The sequence below is a fragment of the Gracilinanus agilis genome, chromosome 5 (genome assembly GCF_016433145.1).
Source record: "Gracilinanus agilis isolate LMUSP501 chromosome 5, AgileGrace, whole genome shotgun sequence".
NCBI classification, from domain to species: Eukaryota; Metazoa; Chordata; class Mammalia; order Didelphimorphia; family Didelphidae; genus Gracilinanus; species Gracilinanus agilis.
Genome location: NC_058134.1, coordinates 19,962,148 through 19,979,496, shown reverse-complemented (window position 1 = coordinate 19,979,496; position 17,349 = coordinate 19,962,148). Strand labels below are relative to the sequence as shown.

Genomic DNA, 17,349 nt, shown 5'->3' with positions numbered 1-17,349 from the left:
ATTCAAAACAAATCTTGGGGTTTTAGTGAATGGCAAGTGCAAGGTGAGGCAGTAGGATGCAACCAAAAAGGCTGATGAGACCTCGGAGAGCTGGAAGAGCAGCAGTGTCCAAAGGGGGTCACCATAGTCCTGCAGAATATATTCTGCCCTGGCTGAGCCTCATGTCCTTGTGTTGTCACAGGTCTAGAAAATCAGATTTTAATTAGGGTTTATGATAAGCTGATGATTTTTCCAAAGGAAAGGACACAGGATGATGAAGGACCTCTATGTAGTGCCACCTGAGGATTGGGAGTGTCTAGGTTGGAGAAGAGTAGACTTGGTTTTCTCTTCAAGTATGACCATAGTCATGATCTAGAAGAGGGGATCGATATAATTTGTTTGACCCCAGAAGGCCAAGCTAGGAAAAGGGCAGCCTATGGAAATTACAGAGAGGCAGATTTAGACTCAAGGTAAGGAAAAACTTCTTACCAATTATAGTTATTACAGAATAGAATGGGTTAACTTAGGAGGTCATTGGTTTTCCCTCACCAGAGATGTTGAAGTAAAGGCTGCAGGAGACCTTCTCAGATGGGAGACTGGGGGATTCTTGTTCAGCTACAGGTAGATGGACTTTGAGGTCCCTTCCAATGTAAAATTTCTTTGGTTTTATCAGCTATACTTGCTATTTGCCCTCCTACAAAGTAGCTTCCCTTCCCAATGTTGCTGATTCTATTAAGTCATGAAAAGTTATCTTTTAACACCTTCTCTTTCATCGAATCACCAAATCTTATTGATTCTTTCCTTTGAAAGTTCTCATCTATGTGCTTTTCTTTACATTTCCACTTTTCCTCCTTCACTCCAGAGATTTAATTTTAAGCCACTTCTGGGATTTTAATTTCCTAGATAAAAAACAAAAAAAAAACCCCAAATATTCTGAATTTGAGCGCTAGATTTGGGGCTGGAGGTTCTGGGCCCAAGTTCCAGCCCTTCTACTACTTACTATCTGTGTATCACCTGATCTCCTCATCCAACAAACCAAGGTATTGGCTACATGGCACCCAGGGTCACATCTGGATCCAAATTATGAACTTATGATAGTTGTTCTCAAAATAGAAAACTTGAATGCTTCCCCATGCAACCATAAAAATAATTAGAACCCAAATAACCTATTTTATCAGGTGGGTAAGATGATTTGCCATGAAGTTAGGCAGGAATTCATATATTTAGCCCTGGGAAAGAATACAACTGGCCTAATACAATCTCTTCATTTTATAGATTAGGAAAATTGAAGGCCAGAGAGGTCACATGGATGTGAACCCATGTCCTCTTGATTTCTAGCATTCTTTCCACCAAACCACATTCTCTAAGAGATGTGCTCTTAAAGATGCTCTCTTAAAGCTACAGAACATTCAGTCTTATACAATGCTAGGATACCTGGGCATGGCTGGATATCCCTTCAATGCTAGGGAAGGGTTATTTAAAATTTTTTTTTTTAACCCTTAACAGTTCTGTGTATTGGCTCCTTGGTGGAAGAGTGTAAGGTTGGGCAATGGGGGGTCAAGTGACTTGCCCAGGGTCACACAGCTGGGAAGTGTCTGAGGCCAGATTTGAACTTAGGACCTCCCGTCTCCAGGCCTGACTCTCTGACTCTCAATCCACTGAGCTACCCAGCTGCCCCTAGGGAAGGGTTAGAAAATAAAGCATTTCAGTTCTATCAAAGAAAGTGCAGAAACAGGTACTTCCTCCTCCATCTACTTCCTAATCCATCCCCTCCCTCTTATTTCTCATCCATCTGCCCTAGAAGAATCTTCCTCAAATACCCAAGTTATCATGTAAATCTCATGTTTAAATACCTCTAATGTTTGAGGTAAATGCTCCAAGATAAAATCCAAAGCCAGAGAGTCCCTAGTCTGGCTTCTCTCCTGGCTAACTTATTCCTCACTACTTTCCAGCAAAACTCTAAATCCCATACATTTTTTTTTTAAACTCTCACCTTCCGTCTTGGAGCCAATACTACGTATTGGCTCTAAGGCAGAAGAGTGGTAAGGGTGGGCCATGGGGGTCAAGTGACTTGCCCAGGGTCACACAGCTGGGAAGTGTCTGAGGTCAGATTTGAACCCAGGACCTCCCGTCTCTAGGTCTGGCTCTCAATCCACTGAGCTACCCAGCTGCCCCCAATCCCATACATTTTTTACTTCATCTCACTATTCTAATAAGAGCATACCTTAATGAAAAGAAACAGGAAAGGTAACAGAGAGGGAGAGTGGAGTAGCATTGTATATTAGGAAGTGAACAAAATCTAGGAACTAGATAGAGTAGGGAAGCAGGGAGGAAGAGACTAAACAATTATAAAGCACTTGTTATGTGCTGAGCCTGGGGTCAGGAAGGTTCATCTGCCTATGTTCAAATCTGGCCTCAGACATTTATAACCCTGGACAAGTCACTTAACTATTTGCCTCAGTTTCCTCATCTATAAAATGACCTGGAGAAGAAAATGGCAAATCACTCCAGCATCTCTACCAAGAAAACCCCAAATGGGGTCACAAAGAGACATATGCACCCGAAACAACTGAACAACAACAACATTGTATGCCAGATACTATGCTAAGTATTTTACAAATATGTCATTTGAGCCTTAAAAAAACCCTGTGAGGAAAACACAGTTTTTACCCTCATTTTACACTTGAGGAAACAGAGGGAAAGTAACTTGCCCAGGTTCACTTAGTAAGTGTCTTAGGAGAGATTTGAACTTGGGTCTTCCTGATTTCAGACCCAGGACTCTATCTGCTACACTACCTAGATACCTTAGCCTTAGCTCTATGAAGGAGAATGTTTGGGGAAAAAGCAAAAGGAGGGAGATATCAAAGAGTTATTCTGTAGTCGATTCCAATTTTAAAGAACCCCCCCCCAAAAAGAGGAACAATGAAATTTTTCTGAAAAGGCTAATATGGATGTACAGGGAAGTTGTCAAACAACTTAGAAAAGAATTAAGGAGAAAACATCTAGCATTTGTGAAGCTAATTTTTTTTTGTATCCAATGGCAAGACATATTTACCTCTACTGCATTTGAACTTACAAGATTCAGCCCACTGCTGCAATCTGTAAATAAAATGTTAATGGGCACAGGGCTGAGTGCTTAATCCTGAGGCCAGCTAATAAGGATGAGTGTAAGAGCATGGCAAGAGCCTGTAAAGATTATGTCAGTAATTCCAAAGTTCAGGTGAAGTTAAAGCTATTGAAAGAAGTCCAATACAAAGTCTCTTCTTAGCTTTACTGGGAGAAAAAGGAAGATTACAGGAGGGACAGAATTTTTGTTTGGAGTAGATGGGATGATTCCAATTGAGCAAAGAGAGACAGCAAAGATACTCAATTTTTAATTTTTTTTTCTCTGCCAAGGAGAACTGGAAAATAACAGAAAGAAAATGGCAAACAGGATATAGGAAATGGGAAAGGTCCCACAAGTTTGGAAAGATGCACAGATCATGATTTTCACAAAAGGGGAAAAGAACACAGTCTGCAAATTATAAACCAGTAAACTTGGCTTTGATTCCTGGGAATCTGTAGAACTCTTCATGAGGTAGCTGGTATATATCTAGAAAGGGAAGCTACAGTTGCCAAGAACCTGAAGGGCTTTATCAAGCACAGGCCATGCCAGGCTAACCCTCATTTCCTTTTTAGACAGGATTAGTACAGTAGTAGATGAGAGAATGCTATGATATAGTTTGTCTAGATTTAGCAAAGCTTTGAATCGAGTACATGATAATCTTCTTGTGGAAAAGATGGGGACATCTAGATTAGAGGAGAAAACAATTAGATGGATTCAGCGATGGTTGACTGGACAGATTCAAAGAGAAGTTGCTAGTTACTCAGTGTTCAGTGCAGTAAGAAGTATCTAGTGGATCGGTACTCAGCCCTGTGTCCATTAACATTTTTTTCAATGCTTACCATATTTACAGATTTCAGCCTTAGGAGCAGTGGGCCAAATCTTATATAAAACAGTAGAGGTAAATATGTCTTGCCATTGGGCACCAAAAGAAATTAGCTTCACAAATATGAGATGAAGGGGGAGACAGGATTAGATGGTTATTCTGGGAAAGAGATGGAGGTTAGAGTGAACTGCAAAGTCAGGAACAGTAGTGAAAACCTCTCCCAAAACACAAAATGAGGTTCCTGAGGCTGTATTAAGAATTCCCACAACTTGTGGGAATAAAGTGGTAAGAGTCCCATGGCATTCTGTCCTATCTACAATGGTGTGCTGCACTCTTTTAATACTGAGGAGTGTCTGGGAAGGGCCTCGAAGGCCTCGAGTCGATGCCTTATGAGGAACCCTCCGAAGAACTGGGCACATTTAGCTTGGAGAAGAGAAGACACGGGAAGGGCGCCACAGCTGTGGCAAAGATATAACTGTGGTATAAAATATGGCATAAATAAAGGGATAAAAGCATTCAAGTGGAAGAGGGATTCGACTTGTTCTCTTTGGTCCCTGAAGGCAGAACCAAGAGCACTGGGGGAAACTGCAAAGGGGACGATTTAGGTTAGATATCAAGAACTTGCAGCTAATTTTTTGTTGTTGTTCAGTCTCGCTGTGGTCCTGTTTGGAGTTTTCTTGGCAAAGATCCTGGAGTAGTTTTCCATTTCCTTCTTCAGCTCATTTTACAGATAAGGAAACTGAGGCAAACAGGATGAAGTGACTTACCCAGGGTCATAGAAAGAGTATCTGAGGTCAGATTTGAACTCAACAAGATGAGGTTCTCTATTATGCTATTCAGCCGCCCCCTCCAGACAATTAGAGCTATTTGAAAGTGGAATATACTAACTCAGAGGGCAATGATGGTGCGGGTGGTGGAGATTCTTTTGGGGACACGGTTGCTTTTGAGTTCCATGTGAAAGATGTACCCCCAAATAGAACGTGAGATCCCTGTAGTCAGGGCTGTCCAATTTTAACTGTATCTCCTGTGCTTATACTGTGTACAAGGTCGAGTACTTAATAAACACTTGTTTAAGTGAATAATATGTGTGTCAATACATAAGGATTTGTGATCTGATCTCTTAGGGCTGGGCCTTAAAGACGTCCGAGGACCAGGAGATTAAATGACTTAGCCATGTTTATACACGTGCCAGGGTTGCAGAATTTGAACCTGGGTCATCCTGACTCCAGTGCTAGCTCTCCATCAAGGCTGTCTCCCTGAATAAAGCCTGCTAGGGTTAAAAAATATTTTGAAAACACAGCCACTGGAGCTTTGTGATACCAGATATATAGAAGTGGCAGAGACGCTTTGATGAGGGCTCTGTTCTTTCTTCCAGGTCAGGGGTTTCTTCCAGAAAATTCTCTCATCTATTTATAGTACGATGTGCCTTTTGGAATGTTTATCCAAAAATGTGCAGAGTTTCCAAGTTAAAACTGGTCTGTGGTTCGCAGCAGTGGACCGATTGGGACTGATCGGGTTTGGGGGGGCAGAGGACGGGGGAGGCGTGAGTTACTCTGACCATAACAGACATGCCTTCTCCTGGACAAATGGCCTGAGAGGCCCTCGTGGAGCCTGGGTCAGCCAGCCACTCTGCCTATTATGGCCAGGGTACGACTCTGGTCTGCCCCCTTTAAAACCAAAATCCAACTGTCTGAATTTTTTTTCTAATTTGCTTTCTCAAAAGATGTTAGCATAGAGGTCAGCGATGATGGGTCAAGAGTTAAAAGAAACATTTTCAAAATGATTTTCATTTTTTGTTTGTCGATGGGGATGGGAGGAGAGAGGGGGAGGGGGAAAGGAGTAAAGGAACCATCTAGCTGGCTTTAAAAAAAGCCTTAAAATTCATGATTCCCAGAGCCCAACATTTTAAAAGAGAGTTTTCCAAAAGGACCCACCCACTACAATGTGTGGATCTGTTAAACAAAAGCGAAGATAGAGAGCACAGTAGCGATTCAGCGTAGGCCCAGTGAAGGGGAGGGCCCGTTTCCAAGTGCATCTCAAAGCCACAGGAATTTTGAGGAGGAAAGAAAAAGAATGCATGAATCAAAGACAAGCCAGCCTCCCAGTCATGAGACCCCCATTTAAATGGTATTTTCTGTCAGATGCACAAGAAAACACTTCTTTTCCTTTAAAAGGCTAAGATTTAATAAGAACAGAAATAGAAAGGAGGGAAGAGGGGGCAGCTGGGTAGCTCAGTGGATTGAGAGCCAGGCCTAGAGACAGGAGGTCCTGGGTTCAAATTCGGCCTCAGACACTTCCCATCTGTGTGACCCTGGGCAAGTCACTTGACCCCCATGGCCCACCCTTACCACTCTTCCACCAAGGAGCCAATACACAGAAGTTAAGGGTTTAAAAAAAAAAAAAGAAAGGAAGGAAGATGGGGAGAGGGAAGTCTAAGTTTGGAATAGAAAGGGACCAGCTCTTTCATTTTACAGACGAGGAAACTAAGGTCTAGGGTAGCTAGGTGGTACAGTAGAAAGAGCACCAGGCCTGGAGACCGGAAGGTCATCTTCCTGAGTTCAAATCCGGCCTCAGATATTTGCTAGCTGTGTGACCTTGGGCAAGCCTGCCTCAATTTCCTCATCTGTAAATTGAGCTAGAGAAGGAAATGGCAAACCGCTCCAGTCTCTGCTGAGAAAACCCAAAATGGGGTCACAAGTCAGCTACGACTGGAAAGGACTGAACGACAAACTGAGAGCCCAGAGAAATAAAGCTCTTGGCCCATGATCATACAAACAGGCTCTTTATCCCAAGAATTCAACCTGTCTCCGACTGGAAGGGAGAGAAGAAACAAGGATTCCGACATACCTTCCAGGTCCTATGGAAGGCTAGTCTTAAAACTACCAGCAATTATCTTTTAGAAGTACAGCAGTAGCCCAGGCTGTGCGTGCTTCCCATTCATTGGGCCTGGACCAACAGAACCCACACATGGCTTTAATAGCCCCACTTGGCTCCCAGGGACTTGTGATCAACAGAATGAAACAATTTCTCTTGTCATTTTTGACAAGGGGTTTTGTCATTCAGACAGTGACTTGTATTATCAGCCCCGAGGCATGAGGAAAGATCGAGAAACAGGGCAAACCATTCTCTGTTCTCCCTTCCTTTCTTTTTCTTCTCATCTCCTTTTCCTTCCATCTTTGAAACTCTAGCCCTCTGCTCCCCTGATTCCCTTTCACCCATTCTCCATTCGCCACATCCTAAATGAGGAAGCTTGGCTCGAGCATCCTTTAGATTAAGTCCACCTGGGACCGGAGGAGCTGAGATTTGGAGATCAGACCCAATTCACTGGTTTCACAGTTAGTCAAGAGAAATGGGTTGACGTGGGAAAGTGGTGGGCCTGACGTGAGGAAGGACCCGGACCTGAAACCTGCTCCTGTGTGATTTCAAGCAAGTCACTTCATCTCTGTGGGCAGCGGTTTTCTTATCCATCAAATGAGAAAAATAGAGCCTCCTTCCTAAAGTGGTTGTGAGGGGGGGCAGCTGGGTAGCTCAGTGGATTGAGAGTCAGGCCTAGAGAAGGGAGGTCCTAGGTTCAAATCCGGCCTCAGACACTTCCCAGCTGTGTGACCCTGGGCAAGTCACTTTTGAGCCCCATTGCCTACCCTTACCACTCTTCTGCCTAGAAGCCAATGCACAGAAGTTAAGGGTTTAAAATTTAAAAAATAAAATAAAGTGGTTGTGAGGATCAAACAAGATTTGGCAGAGTCCCACCATCAGTCAGTAGGAGAGAGGAAAGCTAGGGTTTGAACCCTACATCCTCCTCTGCAGACCCCAACCCTTTCATTAAACACTCACTGTCCTTAGCTGAGAGAGCAAAAGGATCAGATTAGTGTCCTTAGAGGGGAAATAGCTTCTCTAAATGCCTCGTCTTGAATTGTGAGGACTCAATGATTTCCCTCATCTCTGGTTTTACAAACACAGGAGAAAAATCTGGCTTCTTTTCTCCCCCACTGAATTTTTACGCAGTTCCCTCCATCGCCCCATCCGTCCAAGTAAGCAGGAGCCCAGGGTTTCTCTTTGAGCCAAGCAGGATTTGAAGGATCTTCTCAAACACCAATCAAATTCAGTCTGTATTTCTTTCCACTGGTATGTTTTGACAATTGCAAATGAAGCCCATCATAGATAGCCACAGGCAACCAGTGGCCAAAACTAGAACATTCCTGAGGAGTTTTGTTTGACACTCGATGTTCATTTTTAGCCTTTGTCTCTTTGGAGGAAATAAGGCAGCATGGCACGGTGCTCAGAGCCAGTCTGGGGCAGGAAGACTTGTGTTCAAGTCCTGCCTCTGACCCATAATGACTGTTCGAGCCTGGCCAACTCATGGCATTTCTTCATGCCCCAGATGGTACCTTGAAGAGAAGATGCTGACCTGCAGGCTAGAGGAGATTCCTTACCAGGAGTTACACCAATCAGCTCCCAGATCCCATCCCTATTCCCTTTCTCCTCTCCCTCTAGGGGAGGGAAAGCCCTCTAGGTTTGCTCTAAGAATCTTCTGATGTGACAATTCTTCATGTTTTACTTCCTTAATATAGAAACTGGCATAAAAATTGCGAATGGTCAGTTCTTTCCCCATCCAAGTCAACGATTTCCACGGTGTGGGGAGACTTGGAGAGTGGAGATTCCTTCCCAAAGTGCAGATGGGCAACTCTCCATAAACACAGCCTCAGGAAGTTTCCTGAGCCCTGAAAATGAGTGTTTTGTCTAGGATCCCTCCTGAGCCAGGCAGGACTTGAACCCAGCCACAAGTCTCTGGACGCTAGACCCCAGAGACTGGCTCTCTCCACCTTAGCAGATAGCCTCTATAAATCAATTCATTGTCTATGTTGAGACTTGGTAAGAGTCTGTAGAGGATGCCTGGTCCAACCCTTCATTTTACAAAGGAGGAAACTCAGATCTAAGTTAAGGGATCCGATCTCCAGAAAACTCTCTCCAGATGCCTGCACCGGGCTTGGACTCAAGAAGACTTAAGTTCAAATCTTCCCTTAGGCACTAACTAGCTGTGTGACCCTGAGTAAGTCACTTAAAAGACTCTCTCAGCCTCAGTTTCTTTATCTGTAAAATGGCCATATAAGAAGGCAAAAAGAGGCAATATACTATCTCCCAGGGTAGTTGAGAAGATTAAAGGAGAAAACACATTTAAAGTGTGTAAAGAGTTATATCAATGCTAGTTGCAACAACGATGATGTCTTTGTTATGCTTTATTGTTGTTACTATAATAATAAATAAGTCATATTTATCATACACTAGGTCGGTGGCCTTCGGAAGCTTTTTTACATTACGGAAAGCAGAGGTACCAGAACACACACTGGTGGGGACCTCGGAAGGGCATCTAATCCATTCTTTGTATTTTGTAGATGAGGGGAAATGATTGGCCCAAGGGCACAAAGTGGCACCGGGGAGCCTGGCCCCCGCCCTCTAGTTTCCAATCGATCCTCTTTTCTTCGTGGCCGTTCTGTGCCCAGACTGGCGTCTGTGTCACGGAGCTCTTCATTTCAGGTCGTGCCTCGTCAGCACCCAGCAGAAAAGTCCACCCCCCGCTGGCCGGCTCCCGCCCACCCTGCCCCGTTAGTTTCCCGCCCCCGGCAGGCAGCGGGCTTCCTTACCTTGAAGTTGTGGGTCTTCTCATAGTTGCAGTGGTTGTCGTTCTGCGTGAGGGCTGCTCTCCGCACCAGGGAGGAAATCTGCGAATAGGCAAAGAGATTGAGGGGGGGCCCGAGCCAGACGCCCTTAGTCCCCACCTGGCCTGCCAAGGCCATGGCCAGCAGCTCCTGCCACTGCTTCCTGGCCGCTGGGGCTCTGCGGCGCCCCGCCGGGCACTCGGCCTCGGCCTCCGGCCACAGCCCTTGGGGGAGCCCGGGGCGGCCATCGCCCAGCCAGCGGCCGGCATCGCGGGAGCCCCGGAGGGCCGGCACGTCGGGCCAGCTGCGCCGCATGTCCGACAGCCAGGGAAGGGCCAGCAGCTGCTGGAGGGCGGCCCCTCCAGGAGGAGAGACCCGGGGCATGTGACTGGCCCCAGCTGCGCCGCGCCGGGCTGGGCTGGGCTGGGCTGGGCTGGGGGGCCCTCCCTCGGGGGGGGGGGGGGGGGCGGCTCAGCTCCAGCAGCTGAATCCTGCAACTCCCCCGGGCTGCTTCTTAAGGCAGCCTGGTGCCTAAAACAATAGGGCGCCTGAATGTGCTGAGCTAGCCCGAGGGGAGCTGGGAGACCGCCCGAATACCGGGGGTGGGGGAGTCACCGCGAAGCCCACGGCAGCCCCGCGGCACGGTTCTCAGGACCCCCGCTCCAGCCAGACACTACTGACTCCAGTTTGGCTACAGCATTCTCCGCGCCCCCGCCCCCACCCCGACAGTGGCGCGCGTGCACCGCCCCCTCCCCCCCCCACCCATCCCGACACACACTGACACAAACACACAAACTGGCTTCGCTCCTCGGAGATCAAGGCTGCATCCAATTATCCCCAGGCTCAGAACCGGAACTCCCACGGATTAAACCCCTTTAAACCCGGGGGGTTGTTGACTCGGGATGGGCTAAAGGTCTGGGCTTCTCCCCTCCATCCTCTCCTCTTTAACAGCCGAGTGAGAACATTCGGGGGCCGGGACGGAGGGGGCGCGCAGGCACTCCTCAAGGGAATCCGTCCTAACACGCCCATCCCCCAGGCACAGCTACAAAACTTTGGAAGCGGCTGTCAGGCTTTAGACACCCCGGGATCCCCCCCCCCCCCTCCCCCCACCCCTCGCCAAGATCGAGAGTCCACTTTCCGGAACCCGAACGTGCGGGTGCCTTTCCTAGTTCCGAGAGCATCTGCGCCCCAGCAGCCCAAGCTCCGGGCTCTCACCGGGCAGGATTGTTTCTGAGGGGCTTTAAGGGGGGCTCTTGGTCGGCTAAGGCCCGCGGATACAAACGCGAGCAAGATCGGGGTTCCCGTGGACAAGGAGCTTCCGAGGGCTGGGAACAGGCAGCCCATTCTGCGCATACGTGCCATATTCAGACAAGTGGATGGAAGACACTCCCAGAACCCAGAGCGGAGGCAAAGCTTAGCTCCTTATTCCTCTGTGCGGCTCCTGGCTAGGTCTCCATTAGGGGATCGAGAAATAGTGACTGGACAGCCTCTCTTTCCCTCCCCTTCTCCCCCCCCCCCCCCCCACACACACACACCACAGAGCCAGACTAGTGAGTACACAGTGTGCCATCCTGCCCCTCTCCACGGAATCCAGGAAGAATGTTTCCAGGTCGGGGTTGGACTCCTTGGCCCCCGCCGGCCCTTCCAGCTCGGAACCGCTCCAGTTCCACTTTGAATGGACCGAAGCATGGCCGCGGTGGTTCTGAGCCCCCTCCTCTCTTCCCCCCAATCCCCTGCTCTTGATCTCCGGGTCACTGGAGGGACCATTAGCCCCCTTTGTTTTCCCATGGGGCTTTGGGGCCTGCCGCTGGCCATCTCCATAAAAGCCATAAACACTCACTTAGGCTTTGGGGTTTGAAAGGCTGACAACAGGGCCAGATGGTCAGTGGCTGTTAGGGAAATAGCCCGGGCTAAGCGATTTCATGGATTGCCTCACTTGGGCAGGGCTTCTCCACCTCATCCTGACTAAAGCATTTTCGGGGAATAGGACCCGATGCACGCCCCCCCCCCCATTTCCTACTTTATTCCTAATTAACTGCCCGAGTGGGGAATTAGAAGACCTGGGTTCAAATCTGTTTCTGACCATTGCTAACTGGGTGAGCCTGGGCCAATTATTTAACATCCCTGAGACTCATTTTCCTCATCTGTCAAATAAGGATGCTCATTATGCCATTCCTTCATCCCTTCCAAGGTTGTTTGTGAGGCTCAAAGGAGATGGTGGGGATAAAGCACTTAGTGCAGCTCAAACATCATCTAAATGTCAGCTGTTGGGGGCAGCTGGGTAGCTCAGTGGATTGAGAGTCAGGCCTAGAGATGGGAGGTCCTAGGTTCAAATCCGGCCTAAAGACACTTCTCAGCTGTGTGACCCTGGACAAGTCACTTGATCCCCATTGCCCACCCTTACCACTCTTCCACCTAGGAGCCAATACACAGAAGTTAAGGGTTAAAAAAAATAAATGTCAGCTGTTGTTTCATGGAGAATTTCCCCATTCTGGCTAGGGCAGAAGTCAGCCTTCCATGGCAGCCTGTGACTAAGGGAGCAGAGGAAGCCGCGTGCCTCGTGTTCCCTGAGGGAGGCACAACCATACACACATACTGAGTACTTCTAGCAGCTAGAATTAGCTGTATGACTGTAGGCAAGTCAATTCTCTATGGGCCTCTGTTTCTTCTTCTGTAAAATGGGTACTTTAGATTGCTTGCTATCTGAGGTTACTCCCTATTCTAAATCCTCTGATCCCAGGACTCTGAGCAAGGCCACCCTGCGACTTAGTGTTCAAGCCAAGACAGATGTCCTGACTTAGTCTCTTCCCCACCACAACCCAGTGGCTTCGGGTTCCTTTGAGTCCTAGGGCCAGTCAAATGAATCTGTACTGTGCAGAGGTTTCTTACCCCCAAACAGACTAAGATTCCTTTGGATTTGCTGCAAAACCACATCAAAAATGGAGGTGGGGGGGCAGCTGGGTAGCTCAGTGGATTGAGAGCCAGGCCTAGAGACAGGAGGTCCTGGGTTCAAATCTGGCCTCAGACACTTCCTAGCTGTGTGACCCTGGTCAAGTCACTTGACCCCCATGGCCTACCCTTACCACTCTCCTGCCTTAGAACCAATACACAGTATTGACTCCAAGACAGAAGGTAAGGATTTAAAAACAAACAAACAAACAAAAAAAACGGAGGTGGGGATGGTTGAAACAGCCCTTTGCCAGTGAAAATACTCTGGGTAGTCACATAGATGGGAGTATTGCAACCGAATAATATCTGCGGCAGCTAAAGGACTGTTAAGACATCCATCTTGCTGTGGACTACTCAGCAACGTGTGCCTCTGTTTACCTTCATTTTCAAACTGAAAATGGTCTCAAGGGAACTTGGAGTAGCAATGGCCGGAAACCTGCACTCCGAGTTAGGAACACTTGGGTGCAAATCTTACCCAAGATACTCCTCAGTTGTGTGAGTCTGGGCTAGTTATGCTTCCTTTCTTGGCCTCAGTTTCCTCATCTGTCATATGAGAATAAAAGTACTTCCACAGAGTTGTAAGGATCAAATGAGATACAGGGCTTTGAAAACCTGCAAGTTCTCTATAAATGTAAGGGATAATGAAAGGTACGGACAACTAAATTTCTCTTGGGACTTTTGAAAAGGGATCATCCATCATAGCCAATGGCAATTTGGTGGTACAGTGGATAGTTTGCCAGATCTGGGATTAGGAAGACCCCTTTTCACGAGTCCAAATCTGGCCACAAACATTTACTAGCTGTGTGACCCTGGACAAGTCACTTAATCTTGTTTGCCTTGGTTTCCTCATCTGTAAAATGGGCTGGAGAAGGAAATGACAAACCCCTCTAGTATCTTTGCCAAGAAAATTCCAGATGGGGTCACAAAGAGTCAGACGCAATTGAAAATAACTGAGGAACAACATCCTTACAATGCCAGAGAGAGCCAAATTATAGAGCTCAAATATTAACATTTAAAAGCCAAGCCTGGCATTATTTATTTGATGTATTTAAAAACATGATTCTGAGAGGGAGTCCAAAGCTTTCACTAGCCTGTTCCCAAAGGGGTCTAGGACACACAAAAAAGGGTTAAGAGGGGCAGCTGGGTGGCTCAGTGGATTGAGAGCCAGACCTAGAGACAGGAGGTCCTAGGTTCAAATCCGGCCTCAGACATTTCCCAGCTGTGTGACCCTGGGCAAGTCACTTGACCCCCATTGCCTACCCTTACCAATCTTCCACCTATAAGTCAATACACAGAAGTTAAGGGTTTAAAAAAAATTAAAAAAAAATATTAAAAAAAAAAAAAAAAGGGTTAAGAGCCCCAACAAACACAGAGAAAATAGAGAGCCGGATAGCTGGATGGCTAGATAGATGAGAGCTAGCTGCATAGCTGGACAGAGAGATGATAGCTAACTAGATAGATGCATGGATAAACAGATAAGTTGATAACTGGATAAAGGATAGATAGCTGGTAGTTGGTTATAATGGATGGGTAAAAAGATAGTTAATAGATGGATAGACAAATGGATGGCTAGATAGATAGATATAGAGATAGATATAGATAGATGGATGGATAGACAGATAGATGGATATAGATAGATAGATAGATAGATAGATAGATAGATAGATAGATGGATGGATGGATAGATAGATGGATAGATAGAAAGATGGATAGATGGATGCATGCATGGATGCATGGATATGATTATATCCTTCCTCTGCTCAAAAACTTTCAATGGCTCCCCATTCCCTGCTGAATTAATTCCAGATCCTTTGCTTACAATCGAGAACATTGACCAGCCGGGTCCTATGTAGCTCACGTTACTTTCACACATACATTCTGTGTTTGCTTCCTCTCCTCCCAAATACATCTCAGATTCTGGTGCCTCCCACCTTTGGCCTTGTTCTTCTCTACATCTTGAACGCATTTCCTGAAAACTCGATTAAACTCTTCCCCACCTTCCAGAACCAGCTCGAACCTGTCATCTTTTCCAAGACGCTTCCCTGGACTTATCAGACAGAAGGACCCTTTGCCACATCCAACCTGTGTGATCTCAGGCAAGGCCCTCGACATCTCAGCATCCTTCTTTGTAAGAATGGAAGGATTGGATGAGATAATTCAACATCATTTCCAGCTCTAAAATGATGACTCAGTGATTCTCGGGACCACCCCATCTCTGTCCTGCTGATAAAGGTCAAGTTGAAAATAAACTCACTCCCAAATAACCCAAATACTTGATGTTTCCATAATAAAGTTTGCAAAACAACTCCCATACACCATCTCATCTGAACTTCACGGCAAACCTTTGACAGGGCTCCTAAAGGCATTATAAGTTCCATTTTATGGATGAGAAGATGGAGGCATGGAAATTTAAAGGGATCTGTCCAAGATCACACAATTTAAAAAGGGTCAGAGGCAGTTTTTGAATCCAGGGCTTCTTCTCTCCAAGTCCAACACCTATTTGCTATTCCTTGTTGCCCATTTCTAAAATAATTTAATCATTGCAAACTTTGGTCAAGATAGGGACTGCCTCTTGAATCCCTCTTCCCCTGGGATCTATTATGGAGCCTTGTACATTATAGGTAACCCTTAAATGTGGGTTTTTTTTTATTTACCTTTCCCTAGGAAAGGGGCTGAAAGACTACATCTAGACCCTCCCCTTTCCTTATCTCTTTCTTAATAGAGGAGGGGGTCATCCCCACCTCCCAGGTCCTAAAATCAAATGTCATGAGATCTGATGGTGCCAACTTTGCCACATGCTAAAGGGAGAATTAGGAGGCAGCTGGGTGGCTCAGTGAATTGAGAGCCAGGCCCAGAGATGGGAGGTCCTGGGTTCAAATCTGGCCTCAGACACTTCCTAGCTGTGTGACCCTGGGCAAGTCACTTAACCCCCATTGTCTAGCGATTTTCTGCCTGGGAACCAATATGCGGTATTGATTCTAAGACAGAAGATAAGGGTTTTAAATTAAAAAAAAAATAAAGGGAGAATTAGAAGAACTCTTTCCTCCCATTTTGGGACACTTGGCACCCAGAGAATCCTTGAAACCAAGAGCCCGAAGCCCACTTGCCAGTGCAGTTCTGGGAATGGCATTTTTAAGGAGATCAGATGTCAGAAAAACACGCAGAGGAAAAACAGAGCAGCACAAATTCCTTGCAGAAAAATGCATGTCAAGACATTTCTGAAATGAACTGTTTATAAAATAAACTTTAATTAGCAGAGGCTGCGATAATGAGCCCTGATTGACTGGAGTCAGGCGGCTTTCTTCTGCTCCTGCCTTAGCGGAGGAGCCAGCCAATAAACTGAGAGGTCATGAGGGCCAAGATGAGTTTGCCGGTCAGGACTGAGCATCATCAGCACAGGCAGCTGTGGAGGGGAGGAAAAGCCCAGCCTGCCAGTTCTGGAGCTGGGAGGGATCTCAGAGGTCATCCGATCCAACCCCCTCATTTTACATATGAAGGAACTGAGGCATAGGAAAGTGGAATGATTTGGCCACAGTCACACAGGTAGTAAGCATCAGAGGTGGGATTTGAATCCAGGACCTACACACTCTACAAACTGTGTTTATTTTAGTTTATCATGATGCTCATAATAATAATAATAACTGGTATTCAGATATCACTTTAAGGATTCTAAAGAGCTTTAAAAAATGTGATCTCATTTTATCCTTACAATAACCTTGGAAGGCAGATGCTATTATTATCCCATTTTATAAGTGAGGAAACTGAGGCAGACAGAAGAGAAATGATATATCCAGGATCCTAGATTTAGAGCTGACTGGGACCTCAGAGGCTGTGGAGTCCAGCTCCCTCATTTTATAAACAAGGACACCCAGACCCAGAGAAGTCTAGGGTTACCCGAGAAACAAAGAGTTGAGTCAGAATTTGAACTCAGATTTTTGGGCTAATCCCAGCCTTCTTTCCAGTCTGTCCCTGCAGCAGAGGGGCTCACCGATACACCTGCTAACCCCCATGGCCAATGAAGGGCAGAGCATTCTGGGGCCATTTTGGGGCCATTTTGGGCGGGGGCAAAAGCGGGCGAATCCTGACTCCCTGTAACATCGGGCATCCTCAGGTTGAACTAGATCGTGGTGACCCTTGGTCAGCGTCCAGGCGGATGCTTTGTTAGGGATGTCCCGGCCCCCCCAGCTGCCTGAAGAACTGTCCTCCCAGGGACAGATGGTCACGCTCAGAACAAGGCCCAGGAGAAAGGGGAGCTGGGAGCAGGGCCTCCCCCTGGAACTGACTTCCCCCCCTTCTGCCTTTGATGGTGGCCACATTGGCACAAGGCAGGGGGCGGCTCCGTCGGGGTCTCTAGCTGGGAGACAAATGGCCTGATGCTACAGGGCCCGCTTTGTTTAAAAAACTCCCCCCGTCAGCCTATGCTTGAGGCTGCAGCTGTTTCCACTTCCAGGGATGCCACAGATTTCAGCCAATTAAAAGGCTTCTGAGAACCCATTTAGAGGTAGTCGTTGGGGCAGGCCAGCCAGATGCTCGCCCAAAAGCTTGCAACCAGCTCTCTTTGGTTTTAGTATTTCCCCTTTATTTCATGCTCCCTCCACTAACAAGGGTTTATTTCCTAAATTTAAAAAAAGAGAGAAGAAGAAAAAAAGACCAACCCTGGCAACACGCTGCAGCATCAAGTAGGACATTCCCTTGCTGGCCAGACCCCCAAATCATTCTGCACCTTGAACCCAGCCCAGGAAGCGCTTAGTTATTTATTTACGTCCTTCCCTTCCCTCTTAGAATCAATACTGCGTGTTGGTTCCAAGGCAAAAGAGCGGTAAGGGTGAAGCAAT

At 46.7% G+C, this 17,349-nt stretch overlaps 1 protein-coding gene across 5 annotated transcripts in view; it reads right to left on the bottom strand.

The window, feature by feature from the left end:
- CHN2 (chimerin 2) overlaps positions 1-17,349 on the bottom strand; it is a 152,039-nt gene that overhangs the window by 29,214 nt on the left and 105,476 nt on the right. For 3 of the 5 annotated variants that reach the window (XM_044678792.1, XM_044678796.1, XM_044678795.1), the window contains exon 1: positions 9,551-10,265. In XM_044678792.1, the coding sequence (XP_044534727.1) occupies positions 9,551-9,949 (399 nt within the window). In that variant the 5' untranslated portion in view covers positions 9,950-10,265. Of the gene's footprint in view, positions 1-9,550; positions 10,266-14,511; positions 14,580-17,349 lie in introns of those variants that run through there. The other 2 variants (XM_044678797.1, XM_044678791.1) reach the window with 2 other exon arrangements.